Source organism: Protomyctophum bolini (assembly GCF_963924005.1).
Source record: "Protomyctophum bolini genome assembly, chromosome: 16".
NCBI classification, from domain to species: Eukaryota; Metazoa; Chordata; class Actinopteri; order Myctophiformes; family Myctophidae; genus Protomyctophum; species Protomyctophum bolini.
The window spans coordinates 22,867,479-22,883,902 of record NC_137877.1 but is presented as its reverse complement, the minus strand read 5'-3'; the positions used below and the strand labels follow the sequence as shown (position 1 = coordinate 22,883,902).

Here is a 16,424-nt window from a genome sequence, read left to right as displayed (position 1 = left end):
TGTACTGTATGTGTGGCATAGACATCATGTTGTCCCTCTCTCTCTCTACCCCACATCCCCCCCCCCCCCCCCCCCCACACACACACACACACCCCCTGCGCTCCAGATATCTTTGCCGAGGCCAGAGGATGCTTGGATGACCGCATCTTGCACTGGGGCTTTGTGCCCAGTAAAGAGGACTACCTCAAGGTCCTGTGCCAAGCAGACGTGGTCGTCTCCACCGCCAAGCATGAGTTCTTTGGCGTGGCCATGTGAGTTCACCTCGCATTGTTTGTTTTATCATGCATGGCTTTTCAAGATCCAAGGTTCAAGGCTGTACGTTATTGTTACATCTCGTGTACAACTGTACATGTACATGAGAGTAACACTTATTTTGGGTTGGCTTCCTTCCTTCAGACAATGCAGGAGGATAGATAATAACAGTAGAATAATGATAAAAACATACAACGAGTTAAAGAAAGGGGCAAAAAAGAACAAGGAGAGAATGAAATAGATTCAAGAGCATCTTCAAATGTGCTTATAATCTTGGTATATTGTATATTATATACCGGCAGCATTTTTCTTTCTTTTTTCACCCAGTAGCTACTACAGTACCTAATCTTACTACTACTCTACATACTACTCTGTACAACAGAGTAGGTTTAGTTTCATGGCAGTTCGTTCATGTACCTTATTGTAAGTAGAATGAAGTCTATTCTATTGCCAGTCCCTTTCAGACTGTGTAGCTGTTTTCCATGCGGCTTATTGGATGTTTTATCTCAGGGTCAAAGTAGGATGATGGCTGTATTTGCAATCATTAGGTGGATCTTGTCCATTGCACCTAATGTAACTCCCTGATAGTCAAAACATGACCATTGTATCCTGACACATCTGGAGAAGTGTTCCTTGAACTTTTATTCAACTGCTCATAATTACTTTAGTTTCTTACCGCAAGTCCGCAACTCCCTTAAACTCTTAAAAAAAAAAACGTTTAAATTTGCTTGTAAGCGAGAGAAATGCTTACTCACTTGCTTTTTGGATTTTCACTTTATGTAGACAAAGGAAAAAAGAAGAAAAACATTTGCTTACTATACTGTACATGCTCATGTATGCGACGCATGTGTGCACCATATGCACACTACTGTACATCTGCATGCACGCACATGCACCCGGCCATGCACCTGAGAGTGGACACCTCTCTCAAGTAGAAAGGGACAGTGAGAGAGAGAGAGCACGCAGGGCCTTTTCATCTTGAGGCGCACAGACTGGAGCGAGCACGAGGTACGACTCTAAAGAATCACTGATCAGAAGAAAGCCCAACTTCAGTCACCTGTGCTGTTGCATTTGAAGGAAGGGGGGCTTACATCAGAACATCCAGAGCCAAGGTGCACGCTGCAGAAGAGAGGTCTCTGTAGAGCAAAGCTTGAGATGTCATCAAACACCTACATGCCTTAATTTATGCTTCGTCCTATGACTGTGCCGCATGCCGAACATAGCTGATCAACAAGCCCACAAGGCGTCGCGGCCGCGGCGCCTTGTGGGGTTGTAGATCAGCTATGTTCGGTGCGCGGTGCGGTCGTACGCTGATGTATAAATTGTGGCTTTTTGGACCAGTACTGCTAACTATGCAGCCCCTCAGCCAGTCTACTACAGAACCAGATCTTGCATACAGTACAGACACCGTAGGAGCTGGTGTTTTTTGTGGGTCTTTTGGGGCACTGCTGACATTCATTTGCAGTTGTATACACTACAGCCTAGGCGTTGGAATGTGGGACAGCACGCACGCACACACCCACTCACGTGCACACACACACGCGCACGCACACACACATATGCATGCAGAAACGTCATAGAGAAAAGTTATATATTGCAAACAAATATGGCCTGGCCACCTTGATGGCGAGCGGCGAGTATCAAACAATGGCATAATCTGGCTGTGCGGTTACATACCCGAGTGTGACTAATTGAATTGTAAGATGTTTCCAGTTAAATCGCTTCCTACTTTACATAGCGGGCTTGAGAATTATTTATTTATTTTTGCAGCCCGGAATCGAAAGCCATATAGTTGCAAAGGCTCAGAGTTCGCAGAAGAAGAAAACAAATGAACCGGGTCAGGAGGAGCAGAGAGATATATAGTTATGCTGTCACTGCTCCGTGTGCGTCTGCGTGTTTACCAGCAGAATGTGTGCGAGGAGGAAGCGTCTAATGGCGGAGAGCAAAACACCGCAGAATGAAACGTCTGCTAATTATGGCAGAGAAAAAGAGTGTCCTTCTGAGTTTGAGGAGGAGCCGTCCCTTAGGGGGAGCCTTCTACAATGATGTTCCTACTTCCTTTGATCCAAAACCAGGGGGAACGGAGAGGCACAGCCCACCCACCACGATCTATTGATAGTAATCTATGTGGTTGCGGTGTGTTTGTGTGTGTGTGTGTGTGTGTGCGCGTGTGTGCATGTGTGCATTCATGTATTCTTGTGCACATCCTTATGTGTGTTTTTTTTTAAACTATGCACACACACGAGAACATAGACTTGTTCTCGGGTCAGTGTGGGTTTCCCCTGGTGAGTGGTGCTCAGGTGGAGGGAGGGCACTGAGTGCCTCCTCAGCCACACATTGGGTGTTTTCTTCTGCTATTGTAAATAGTTTAACCCATTTAGACCTGAATAGCAGATGTACAAGCTTGTAATAAGCTTAAATACTATATCTGCTGTGTTGAGAACCACGTATGTTCTAAACTACTTTTCTAAATTGTAAGAGGTTTTTGACTAAACCCAAATGATCGGATCGGGAGCAAAAGACATCCCTAGTATCATTATTACCAGTAAGACGCCTGAGGTCGCGTGCACTGGCCATATATGGAGTGTGTCTTGAGTGTGCCAGGTTTGATGAGGTCAGATCAACATAATGGAATGTCAGAACAGGTCAGCTTCGTATATGGAGATCTAAGGGTGGCAGCGGGGGCAGTGTCTTGAGTGTACAGGGTTTGATGAGGGCCCAGGTAAGGCCGGGACTTAATTGAGGCCTGTTGAGAACTCAGATTTTCGCTGGCTGCCGGGCACGGCTGCACAAATACATTTGGGGCAGGCCCGTCTAGAGTTTAAATGGACAGGTATCAGTCAAAAGGCAAACATCGAAGAGGAAGGATGGATGGATGGGGAATTTCAGAGCAGGTGCTGACATCATATCCATATACTAATATTGATAACATCAGGGATCTCCATATATGGGCTTAATCATCCTGATGATGTCATAGTGATGTCCCGCCACCTGGGCACAATATATGGGTGCTTTTCCCATGTTTGGGGATTTTGAGTGACTGACGGACAAAAGACGCATGATTCCATAGTTAACTGCGACCTTCGGTCGCAATTATATCCATATCATGATAGACTGGATATTGTCTGTGATTTTGGATATTGTACTATTGTGATATGGCATAATAAGTGTTATTACAAAATGTAAATATCGGCTCGTGAAAAATCCGTATCGGCAGATACTCAAAATCAAATGATCGAAATCGGAGCAAGAATAAGGTGATCGGGACATCCCTAGTACATATGATTTGATTTGTGTTTATAAAAATGATACATAATGTATTTATTTTTTTTTTTCAATTTGATTGGAGTGGCTAAAGGGAACAGTTAAGGAATTGGACCGTTAAGAGGGAATCGTTCCCAACCCTCGACCTAGTCCAACAGTAAACAATAAAATCCCCAGAGAGAGAGAGAGAGAGTGGCTGCAGCATCCTAAATGAGGCGTCCACTCATATTGCCGCCGAACTGAGGTGTCACCAATGTGTTTCATCCTCATTATTGTTGAATTTGGCCTAATCTGATTAATTATGGGCAGGCAGTGTGAGCAGACGCCTATTCATGCCCTGCAGTGATGAAGTAATTTAGCCCAGCAAAATTATCAGCTAATTATATTTGAGATGAAAAGCCTGATAACCATTTGCACGCTTACACATCATGCCAATGGAACGGAACTGACCTTAATAATAGCTTTCATAGATTTCTTTTCTTCTGTCACCGAAAACCAGAGGGCTGCGTTGCAGCCACCACCGCCAAATTAGCTTGATGAGTGTTATTGCTTTACTTTTTGTGACTACACCAGTCATTGAGGAAGCCTGCGGAACACCTTGATTCAGGGCGTTGAAAGCAGAGCCCTGCTCAGCAGACTGTTTGTGTAACTCGAGGTGTAACGTGAGTTTTTGTAACTAATCGGAGGCAGTCGACGGCACAGCTTGCAAAAGGTGGCAGAGCGTGGTGCTGCCAGCGGGCTTTCTTTGTCCGTCAATTAAGTCCTGTGAAATGATAGTGCTGGAAATGAATCTGCTGTTTAAATATGCATGTCCTCCTCAGCGTGAAGAATGATGCGCTTAAAGTGATGGGCAAGGAGTGAGATTGAAAAGTCATCAAATATTAACGTACCTTGTACAAAATGTTTAAATAGGAGGGCAACTACGGTGGTCGGTGGGGTTCAAATAAGTTCAGTCGAAGGGGGAAAAGTGTATGGTGATTGTGAACTGCCTCATTCTTTTTTTTATTTTTTTTGGCTTACGCCTTTTATTGGTTTTTTGAAGGGACAGACAGTAGGCTGACAGGAAACGGGAGAGCGATGGGGGAAGACATGCAGTAAAGGCCGTGTCGGGCTCGGGAGTCGAACCCGCGGCACACTGCGACTGGATTACCAGTCGGGTGCCCAGACGGTTACGCCACCGCCTGGGCCTCATTCTTATTGTTGTTTTTTGAGGGGCGGTAGCTTTGGCTGGCCTTGGCTTTCGGAAATGAACGCCATATGGCAGTCTATAGATTTTTAGAGCACTTTAAACTGAGTAGATCCACGTCTATGGACTTTCTACTGTTTGTTTAGAGCACTTTAAACAAACATAGAGTACAGTGTTGTTTAAAGGAGTGAGGCGCCCCTAAATTCACGCGAGTGTGATTTCCATTTTAGGACCAGTCTGACTTCTATTTGGCATTGCAGACTCACTAAATTGGATGCCTTAAGAAATGGTCATGACATGTGCTGTTCCACATTGCTGGGAATTGTCCTATGGATGGGCTTCTCCCCTCTGGATTTACTCAGCCAGTCCGTCCAGGATTTCATTTAGACTGAAACCATCATGAAAAGAAACCAATGTCAACAATGACACAATGGCCCCCGTTTTGACACGGCTGCTCAACCCAGACAATTATTAGCGTCAATTTTGACACGGCTGCTCAACTCAGACAATTATTTAGCGCCGGATAACGTTTTCAGCTTGCTATGTTAGGGACAGAGCGACCGGCTTTGGTCCGTCTAGCTGCCAATGCTAGATGTTTCCCCGCAAATGGGATTATGATACATCTAGCAGCACACTGCATAACTTAAGGCCAAGGAATTGCACAATGTTTGCATTATGGCTTCTGTGTATGTGTATTACCCGCTATCTTCTTCTAATACAATGCAGGTTGGAAGCTGTCCATTGTGGCTGCTACCCACTTTGTCCCAATGCTTTAGTGTATCCAGAAATATTCCCAGGTAAAGTCTCTAAAGCACTCATTTATAATTTGTCGTTGGCATGCCGAACATGGTAGATCTACAAGCTCACAGTAGATCAGCTATTTTTTGCAACGCTGTCATGCGACGGCGAATGCGATATATAAATAAATCAGTCATTACCTCCCGCTGTGCAAATAAATGATCAAAACTTCCCAGGTCATTTAAATTTGCAAGGATTCCTCTGCCTTTTAAGGTGATATATTCCTGTGAAAAAGTTGCAAGAGAAGCGCCTGCCAATGGATTCCCTTTGCAAATGAACCTTCTTAAGTCCATAACCGGCTCTTCTTTCAATTAGATTTGCATAAATAATGTGAATCTTTAAAAAGAATACGAGTTCAATTATGTAAAACCTGTCCCAGTTCAGTGTAATATGTATTTTTAATTATAAAAGTGAGCAGTACTGTATCTAGCTTCATATGCTTTGAGGTTTTATGTGTGTGTGCTTACGTGTCTTTGCGTACACACACACTTGAATCTCGTTCTTTCTTCTCGCTCCTCAAAGCGGAGTATCTGTACTCCACACCTGAGCAGCTGTGCAAGAGGCTTCAGGGACTGTGCAGGAGGCCCGATGTGGCCAGGAGACACCACGTCAAGGTAGCTATAGCATCTCCCGACGTGACAGGCAGAGGATGAAAACATGAATACTGTAGTTCAAACACTCTCCCAATACATGTGGGATTCCTCCTCCGTGTGCTATCTACTCTCTCTCTCTCTCGGCCTCCTCCAGGTCGACACGGCTGCGTTCTCCTGGGCGGCTCTGGGAGGGGGTTTCAAGAGTCTCCTCCTGGCAGACCCGGCGGACCACCAGCGTCCCGCGCAGGAGGAGGAGGAGGGGAGGCAGGCAGGGCGAGGCGAGCGGCAGACAGGCCCCGACTCCGAGGAGTCGCCGCTCGTTCACAAAAGTGGGCACACTTAACTGCTGGTCCATTAGTGGCAGAGAGCGTGATGGATTTAGAGGGCTGTCGGAAAGTCTGCTGCCAGGGGAGCCGTGCCTGGCTGACACGCAGCCACGGGCCACAAACCTGTGGTGGCTTCCCAGACACAGAGACTCGCAGGCACCTCTCCTGCTCCCAAATCAAAGCCAGTCCCCCCCCCCCCCACCTCTACCCCATCCCCCTACACCCCCATTCTGGAGACATTGTGTCGGCACCCATAAACGTTCCTCCAATCTTCACGTGTTAGAAGAGAGTCTCTTTTATATTTTGTGTGGTTTTCGAGGAAAAGGGGGGAGAGCGGGGGTGTTGGGGGTGAACGTGTAAGAGCCTTCATGTTTCCCATAGGCGGTGCCACCACCTCATATCCGGTTGTATCCATTTTTATCCTTTGTGCTAGAAGACGTAAGACGGCTAGAATCCCCCTCACTTGCATCCATACCCACCCCTCCTCCCTCTCCACCGCGCCGGCAGAGAGGCAGCCAAATTGTGGCTCGGCGGGCTATATTCTGTGCTGCTCCACCTGGAGTTGCCAGGTTTGGGCCAGAGGCCTTGGCACACGCTACTGTCTCTAGAATGGCCTAAGCAGGCCCTCTGCAGAACCCTCTCAGGAGGAGGAGAGGCTGCCACACCGACATGAACTTCCAAAATGTCGTCGCTGTCGGGGCAGAAACATCTTCTCTCCATATATGTTGTGGGTTTTTCCTTGCAAAATTAACGCTCTACTTGATCATACTACTACAGAGTCACACAAAAGCATCAAAAGTAGCAGACCCACAAGCTCGAAACAAACTTGTAGATCTGCTGTTTTTGAATCGTGAAAAGTAACAGTTTTGGACATACCAGTTTTCGACCCGACAGAGATGAAATTCACTTAATTTTGTAACTGTAATACATTTTGCTGTGATCTCATCTGTGATCTTTCTTTTCCACATAATTATAAAGTTTTATGTTTTAAAGAAAAGTTGGTGTATGTCCATATCCTTTGAAGGAGCTAGAGGAAGTGGTGTTTGGAAGTGAATGTACTCTAATCTGTTGCACACAATGGAATGGTAGAGTCTAGTCTATTTCCAGCAGAAAAGGCCTTTGATGTTTTCATTTTGTTTTATTTTTAGCATAAGAGTTGGAGAGGGCATCCTGTCCAGCCCATCACTCGGCCTCTACCAGCCATGTCAAAGGTGTTCCAACCAAAGACGTTTCAATAATCGATTAGCTAGACAAAAAGACTGCCTCTCACTCAGCATTGTGAGGGCGAAAACTACTCCAAGATTAACATTTTTCTGAAGTTTGTAAAGGGGGGGAAGGGGGGTTAAACGGCATGATTGTTAGCCTATACCTCAGAAGAAACCTTAGAAGCCTCTAAATCATTTTCTGTGTTTTGCAACCCTCTTTTTTATTTTCCAAGCGCGTTCCCTTAAGTGTTGCTAGCAGCGACCTGAATGCAGTGCCTTTTCATGTCCCCTTGATCTTTTATGGAGTAAACGCAGGCCAAGAAAACAGACTTAGTGAAACACAGGGGCTTATACGGTGGAAGAGGAGGAGGTGTTGAGAGGAGAGGAGGGAGAGAGAGATTCCAGGAGAAAGATAGTCTGAATTAAAAGCCTCTATTATGCACGTGTTTGTGCGTTTCAGGAGGAGAGGAGGGCTAGGCCCAGGATCTGGAGAGGTTCCCATCTTGGTTATTAATGGACTTTGAGGTAACACGGGCCTCGGGGTGGTGCAGCATCAAACTGTCCACCCACACGGCAGAGCGCGACACACGGCTGTGGCCCCGGGCGTCCTTAACCCACAGCCTCCCCATCCCCCCACCCCTGTGCATTTTATACATTCTCACACATGATAAAAAGGGAAGAGGGGGTGGATGCAGGGGATCTTTTGGGGGTGCCCCCCCCCCCCCACCACACACACACACACACAAACCTTTAGCTTCCAACACAAAGCCTGGGGTTTTGTATGCAACTAATGGGTGAGTAGGTGTTCTGTGTACACTAGGGGCCCCACAGTGGTACCTGCGGTCTCTATTGACATCATTCGTACCGTACTGTTGCTGTACTGTCAGGTTGTGGGGTAGGTAGTGCAGTACGTGGTTAGAATGGAGATAATTACCTCATTCATTTAAGTGGAGGTCTTTTGTCAAATCCTCCAGATCATCCTGTGAGGATGAAATGAAGCGTGTTTGTTTTGTGAGGCATGGCAGCCCGCTGGATGACACAAGTAGTTTCTGTTAACGTTCAGCGCTCAGTGCACACACAGCACAGCACAGTGTATTCCCCCGTCAAACGGCTGCATTCATAAACTAAAAAAAATAATACGAGAAGTGAGGCGCGTTTTGTTCCATTGGCGCTGACGTGTCTTACTAGAGGGACTCGTGAATTGGTTCGGATGTCAGATGTGCGTGAAATTGTCGGAGGTAGATATTTGTCACTGCGGAGTGCGGAGGGTGAGCTGCGTTTCTGGCAAAGCTGTGCAGAGTTGATTTTGATTAACATTGTAAGGTGAAACACTGAAGTCACAGAACTCTGTCTGAACAATGTTCTCTTCTTTCTCCTGGAGCTCATCATTGAATATACCAGTGGTCCTTTACGGTGGTACCCCGGCTAAATAATTGATGATATTCTGGAACCATTTGGACCCTTACATGTCTGTAACTCTTACATGTCCATTTGGTTCCATGCGTGCACTCTCAGAGTTAATAACACTGAGGATTTCACAGTGGTGTCCCAGAGATATAAAAAAAAGTGGGTGTCCGTGGCCTAATTAAACTGGGGTTCTGCTTTTTACATAATCGTTGCTTTGGTGAAGAAACCTCTCATCTCTATATTTTAACTTTTTTGTGTTTTTTTTGTAAATTAATGCAATAGAGTGTCACACAAAAGCATCAACATAGCAGATGCACAAGCTGGAAACATGAACTTGTAGATCTGCTACTTTATCTATTTTTGAATTTGAATCCTGAAAAGTAACCGTTTTGGACATGTAAGGTTTCCACCCGACAGGGATGATATTTCCCTGTCTGTGTGTTAACCGACCTCAACGTGCTCGTTGCTCCATCCAACCCAAATGTTCTCTCACATTCAGCGCTCAGTCCTCAACCAAACGAGAGGAGAAGAAATGCTACAAATGTCAGTAACGGAGGGGGGGGGAAGCTAAACGGACCCTTAAACATGCCACATCACGGCAGTTTACCGCTAACGCGTGTTCCGTCTGCACAAGTAGGAAAATGGCATCCCGCCGTCCTCCCGCGCTAAACACTGTGAACAATTCTGCCCCGTGGTTATTATTCCCTTCCACCTGGTAGGCAGAGGAGAAAGGCAGCGGCATTAATGCAATTTCCCCTCGCGCTATGCAAAGTGTGTCAGACCCACTCTGCTGCTCACCGATGTTTGCACGGCAGAGAGCCGCAGTAGAGAGAGAGACAGACACACGCCGCACCACACACACACACACACACACACACACACACACACACACACACACACACTCTCTCTCACTCTCTAGACTCACACACACACTATGTAAATCTGGTGCAGTGCTATATGCACTTAGAGTCAACAACAGACACCGTCGTTGTATAAACATCTTATTAACTGTGATTGTGAACCAGGTCTCAGTTTGCAAATGAATCTTCCCAGCAAGGAGCCCAAACCTCACGCCACACAAAGGAGGAGGAGACGCGCGTCTCGCATTGAGTGGTCTCATTGGAAACGTTTAAACGAATCGTTTAAGTCACGACGTTTCAGATTTGTTTCGGGATTAGTGGACATTTGAATGGCTTGCTTTCCCGCAGCGCCAGCGCCCAATGCGTGAAAGACTAACCTCCACTTATGAAAGCGTGAATCACCTCCGAGTGGCACTGATTGGACATCGGGAATCACGGCACAATGGAGGGCCTAATGCTGTTACATCACGCCACGCTGCGTGACAATTTTTAGATTATCCTCATTAATCTTCCATCGATTCCTTTATTCAATATTTATTCCAAGAAGCACCCTCGCTGTGAATTCATTGAGCTATCCCTCTGTATCTGGCAGAGGTGGAAGAAGTACTCATTGTACTCAAGTTAAAGTAGCAATGCCACAATGTGCAAATACGCTACAACAAGTAAACGCGCAGCATGCCCAATATTACTTGAGTTCCGGTGGTAAAAAAAAATCAAAATATCACATTTCACAATTTTGTGAAAATGTGTCAATCTTTCTAAGCAACTTGTGACTAAAACTGTCAAATAATTGTTGTGGCGTAAAAAGTACATTTGCCTTGAAGTATACAGTATTGACAAACTGGACAATGCTAAAATAAAGTTAAAGTACCGTACCTCATTTGAGTAAATGTACTTCGTTTCTACCACTGGTATCTGGCCACCAAGCGATATCCACTGTATACACGGTAAAATCCTTACCTCTGAGTGTGAGCAAAATGTATACTGTATACTATCAGTTCCCACTATTTTTTATTTTTTGCTTTAGTACCTCCTTCCCCTGATTTCTGAATAGCCCCTCTGAATAGCCCCTCTGTCTGACTAAACCATAGCTAGCATCTGATGCTCAATGAATGTTAACCCACCTCTTTAAAGGACCACTTCACCACTTTTCAACGTATCTTCATATAATTGGTCCTCACTAATGTTTATGATAAAATACCACCATTTTTTCCTACTCTGTCTCATAGGAGGGCCTTTGGGCAGTTCAGAAACCCGTCCACCAGTGACATCATCATTAGGCAGATTTGTTTTAATATATTTAGAATTTTTATTATCGTGAGAACGATGGCTTTCATTTTTGCATTGCAACTTTTCAGGAATAGAAAGCCTTCCGTTTCTATTAGCTTGGATTCCCCATCAATGATGATGTCACTGGACGGGTTTCTGAATTGCCCACAGCCCTCCCATGAGACTATTTTTTTTTTTGGATCATTAGTGAGGACCAATTATATGAAGATAGGTTGAAAAGTGGTGAAGTGGTCCTTTAAGAATATATCATTACAAAAAAATGGAAAGAGTTACTGTCACCAGAGCAGCTTTCTTTTAAACTCTGGCCATAACGTATAACTATAGCTACTGTAAGTCCAGTTTTGGTTACAAAGTGTTAAAAGTATTTTTATTTGAATTTATCTTTAATACTTTACAGATAAGCAGGTTTACACAAAGTTTGTGAATATGTTAATAAACATAAGCCATCCATTTTACATTCCTGTAGTAATTCTGCATACCCATATAGGAGAAAGACTGGACTACCACATGGATAGGGCCCACGGGCTGACCACAAAGTGGGTCACGTGAGGTCCTGGGTCATATAGACAAAAGAACATTGAGTTATTGCAGTTATATTGCTTTCAAAATGAATGCAGAACTCTGGTCCCAGTACAATACTATAGTGCATAGAGACTGTACGCATTTATCCTGTTGAGCATAGAAACTCTGAGCACAGAGGGTGTTGAACAGGCGATAAATGATCAAAAACAAAAACAGAAGGCATTTACCCAGAAATAGAAATTAACACATATGGCCAAAAAATGATCTGTACCGGGGCCAAGAGGAAGCCTGCAGATGCTACACTCTCACAGATGATGTACAGATCACGTTGCAGATGTGGACGCCATCATTGTCTAACTGGGTCAGACCGTACCGCATTTCCCTCCGCTTGCCAAGAACCGTGGTCAAGCGAACATTATCAAAATATGTCTGCAGTATAAACTCCAGTTTTTTAGCAGTACCATTTCATGGACCGACACGGAGCAGCCAGCTGTGTGTGACTGTGGAATGAAGCAGTTGTCTCGTTCACTCGAGTGCCGCAGCGTCTGTCAGAGACGCCCCGTGTCAGTCCACTCCGCTCCACCCATGGCGCTCCTATGGTCCTAACCCACGGCACTGGTAGTGGCCGTGTGTGCGAGCGGGGCGCCCACAACAGAGCCAGGTCGCGACCCAACGACGCCATAAACGTCCGTAACAATGCCAGTCAGTCTCCCAGTCGCAAAATGCCACCCCACTCATAAAGGTTTTATTGAGAGGTCCATAAACCAGTGAATGTATTAAACCTTTTCATTGGCCTGTTAATACACAATGCTTTGAACAGTCGGGGTGTTGTGTGCGCTGCGTGTGTTTACTGTTAGCCTGGGTGTGCTGTACAGTAGGTGTACTGTGTGTGTTTGTGGAATATTTGATACCTCAGGGCCGTCGGGGTTGTTTACCTTGAACTTGTAAGTCAAAACCACTTTCCTGTGTTTAAATGAAAATCTTTTTTTTTTTTTTTTTTTTTTTAATCTTTGAAGCTCTGATTGATAATTTACTAAGTATCGTTTTCCAGATGCTGATAAGAACCCACGCATGCTGCTATCTATGTTTTTACATTTGCTTAATTACTGTATCATTCCCATGGGGTCGATACAGGTTTTGACAACATCGGTATCTGCAATTATGCTGCCGGATCTTTTGCACTTTCGGCCTGCTGTCACCAATATCGGTGTGTCATTATAGGGATATTTTTTCAAACATTGCAGATGCATTAGCTCACAGCACATCACACGGCAACAAAAACAGAAAAGTAATGGGGCTTATAAAATCAAGCTCAGTTTATGCGTTTATTCTTTTATCCATGAAAAGTTGTTGATTTGTATTGATTTACATTTACGTTTTGCACCCTTTTTTTCAAAATATCAGTCCAAACATGGTTAATCTGGTGGTCTAGTGTGCCATGTGGGCAGGGCTCTATAGTTGTAGGTGCTAACTTGCAGCAGCCTGTGGTCTAAAGTGGACTGAACAGGCTTGGCAGAACCTTACAGCTGGAGACGAGGAGGGGCAGCGGAGCGTGATCCCTTCTCTCTGTTTTGGTGTTACATTTCGAGCCTGTTGTCATCCCCTATTCCTCTCCTCGTGCATACGATCCAGTGAGAATTATTCTCCCCCACCACCCCCCTGTAATTAAAGTCCGTTTCTCCAACCTCTACTCCCCCCCCCCCCTCCCTTTTTGCCCAGAGGTCAGATAAAGGCAGAGCGGTTCATTCCTTAATGTGTAGGTCGTAGAGATGAGTGCATCATTGTTGCTGGAGGTTGTGAATGACTAGATTGTGGCCCTGAGCCGTGGCGTGTTCACTCATCTTAGCCTCAACAAAGAAAACACACTTCCACATAAACCCCACGAAAACATGGCCCAGTCATTTTCTCCCTCTCATGGCGAAGCCTGATGCAAAATATTTTAAGGATTGAGACGGAGAGGGAGAAAATATGATTCAGCTGCAGCTGGTTTGTTCCACTTAATGATGATATTGTGTAGGCTGAAATGAGAATTCCCTTTTTTGTTAACAAACTTCCATTTTAGACTAGAGGAGGGCAGCGAATATAGTTCATGTGTGTGTGAGAGAGGGAGAGAGTCAGAGAGAAAATGTTGAAAAGTAAGGAAAAATGTTGGTTTGGGGCCTTTTGAAACTGGTGGATTATCAACAAAGAACAGCTACATTAATTTCACGCATCAGGAGCGAGGCTGGTTCCATCCTCTTGGCTCTGCGTCTGTCTGATTGTAGGCTGAAACAACACCTCCAGCATGGAGCCACCAAACTAAAAGGGAAAAAACACAAAAACAAAGAACGCTGGTCTGGGAAATGTGTTTATGCAAATGTACATGTGTGTGTGCACATGTTGGTACGGATAAGGAAAACCAGTAGTTTTCTCATTCCGACATCTGATATGCGATATGCACGGTCATCGAGAAAACCTGTTGTGCTGCTCTGATTGTCGGATTGAGAAGGACTGGCAGCGAGCCAAACGATGGCTTTATTAGGCTTCCCATGCGTCTTGTTGCACATGTGCATGGGTGTCGTAGTCTGCAGTTGTCATTTTGTTAAAAAAAAAGAACAAGAAACATTGTTAATTTGTGGACAGCTTAAAGTTGTTCTAGTTCGCTCGTTGTGTTGAAGTCGCGGTAACGTCATGCACGTACATAATAGGCCCATATTTGGAATGAATTACAGGCTTGTGTGTTCACACTCTCACCCCCTGTTGGGAAGAAAAAGCACTGTCTATTAGAGCACTGTTTCACTGTCTATTAGAGCACTGTTTCCCAGACAGTGGGTTGGGACTTGGGACCCGTGTTCGGGTTGCGGACCAATCCCCTTTTTTGTTTCCTCATTTACAAAATATATATAGTATATATAATATATATTATATCAAAAGACACAACTTTTCATCAATTAAAAACAAATTCCTATAATTATTTCATAAATATGAATAAATAATATAAATAATGTATTTCCACTAGTTTGGATCCCGGGCAAACAAATATTTTCTTTTTGTTCTTGAGCTAAACAGTTTGATTTGGCCTATATTTTCTACAATGTAAAATGTGTGGCATTTAACAGATGGTCTTATAGTGTCTTAAAGTGTCTTACATGGGGAGAAAAAAGCAGAGTAAGCCTTAACTCTAGTCAATACATAAGGTGAATAGACGGGTTGTGAGCTTATTGATCTGCATTTTTGGTTGTACATGGCACTCAAAGCTAGTATAAATCAGGCATAACTGTTCTCATGCGTTTATCAAAGAGGCTTAGGCAACATCCATGCACCTTTGAAGGCTTGTCACGCCAGTCAAAGTTATTCATACTGGATGACACCACAGTTATGTGTGTGCACTGCACGCCATCAAGAGACCAAAACAAAGACAGAACTGAAAACATACTTATTATGTGAGTAAATGTTTTGATGTGGAAATTTCATTTACCCCCATTTTGTAACGTCGACAAGCGCAAGTGGGGGGAAAAAAGCGAAAAAGAAGAAAAAGCCTAACCGCTGTGATAAAGAAACAGCATCAAAGCAGTCAGACTGTCAACCCCGGTATCTCAGGGTTATTTAAAAATGCAACGACTTGAAAGATACATTTTTAAATAAAGGCCAGCCTCAATTTTCCATGAGCCTTCAGAAGAAGAAGAAGAAGGAGGAAGATGCGCCCCTCCAGGGGAGCGGAGCATTAAAGGTGCCATAATTAGATGAGTGCGCCCGCCGATTCCACATTAGCTTGTTTTACCGTTGCCATATGGGCCCCGTTTGGGAGCCTCCGTGCCGGTGTTCCCTGATAGGACAAAAGGGAAGGAAAAGGGGAAGGCAAAAAATGAAAGGAGGGAGTTGTCCTCGAGTGACACAGTCATATGCTATCAATATGCTGCCATACTCCTGCTGCAGCTCAGCTTGCGTTGTAATGGAGCCCTGGTGGTTAGAACAACCAGTGTTGCCATTGTGTGAGAGAACCAAGCAACCAGTACTGTACTGTATGGGAAAACAAGCGCGACCAGGCCACATGATAACTTTACAGGCTCACGACGACACATCGCAATGCGTTGTGAGCTTCTAGATCTCCTATTTTCTAAAAAGATCTTGAAATATAATGTGGAATATTTGGAATATTTTTTATTTATTTTTTAAACATTCTAGACTAGTAATGACACAAATCTGGTACGAGGGGCTCCCTGCCATTTTCTTCAGGTGGGTAGGGGACAAATGTATATTCATTTGGAGGTATTTGACATGAACATATTTGAGAACCACTGTTTAAATAATAATTAAAAATAAATGGAAACAAGCCCAAATAAGCAACCTCACTTTAGAACAAAGCCCAAAAAGGAAAGAATAAGCCTAATGTTGCTTATAGCAGACATGGCAACACTGGTTAGAACGTGGCAAGCCCACAGCACGGGGACTGCTGCAGGATGCATTCATCTCTTTGAGGCGTGCAACAGTTAATCAGACAAATCAATCTAATTGATTATGAAACATAATCGATTTCAATGAAATAATTGCTTTTCGGAAAATGTTTGAAAAAAATAATCTTGTCATTACAGAGCCATTAACGTCATTAATCAATTAGAATTTTTCCGTGTCAATGCGTGGATCCATGAAAAAATTGAAAAAGCATTTTTATAAAACGTGCTTCTTGATTATCCGATCAATCGAAAAAGTTAACTAGAATAATCGCTTAATTTCTTAGTTTT

The 16,424-nt window shown here is 44.3% G+C and overlaps 1 protein-coding gene across 1 annotated transcript in view; it reads left to right on the top strand.

The window, feature by feature from the left end:
• Positions 1-7,320, top strand: part of gtdc1 (glycosyltransferase-like domain containing 1) — a 52,467-nt gene extending 45,147 nt beyond the window's left edge. The window contains exons 8-11 of the mRNA XM_080785314.1: positions 107-251; positions 5,429-5,499; positions 6,023-6,114; positions 6,248-7,320. Of these exons, the coding sequence (XP_080641440.1) occupies positions 107-251; positions 5,429-5,499; positions 6,023-6,114; positions 6,248-6,436 (497 nt within the window). The 3' untranslated portion in view covers positions 6,437-7,320. The remainder of the gene's footprint in view (positions 1-106; positions 252-5,428; positions 5,500-6,022; positions 6,115-6,247) is intronic.
• The last annotated feature ends 9,104 nt before the right edge of the window (positions 7,321-16,424 follow it).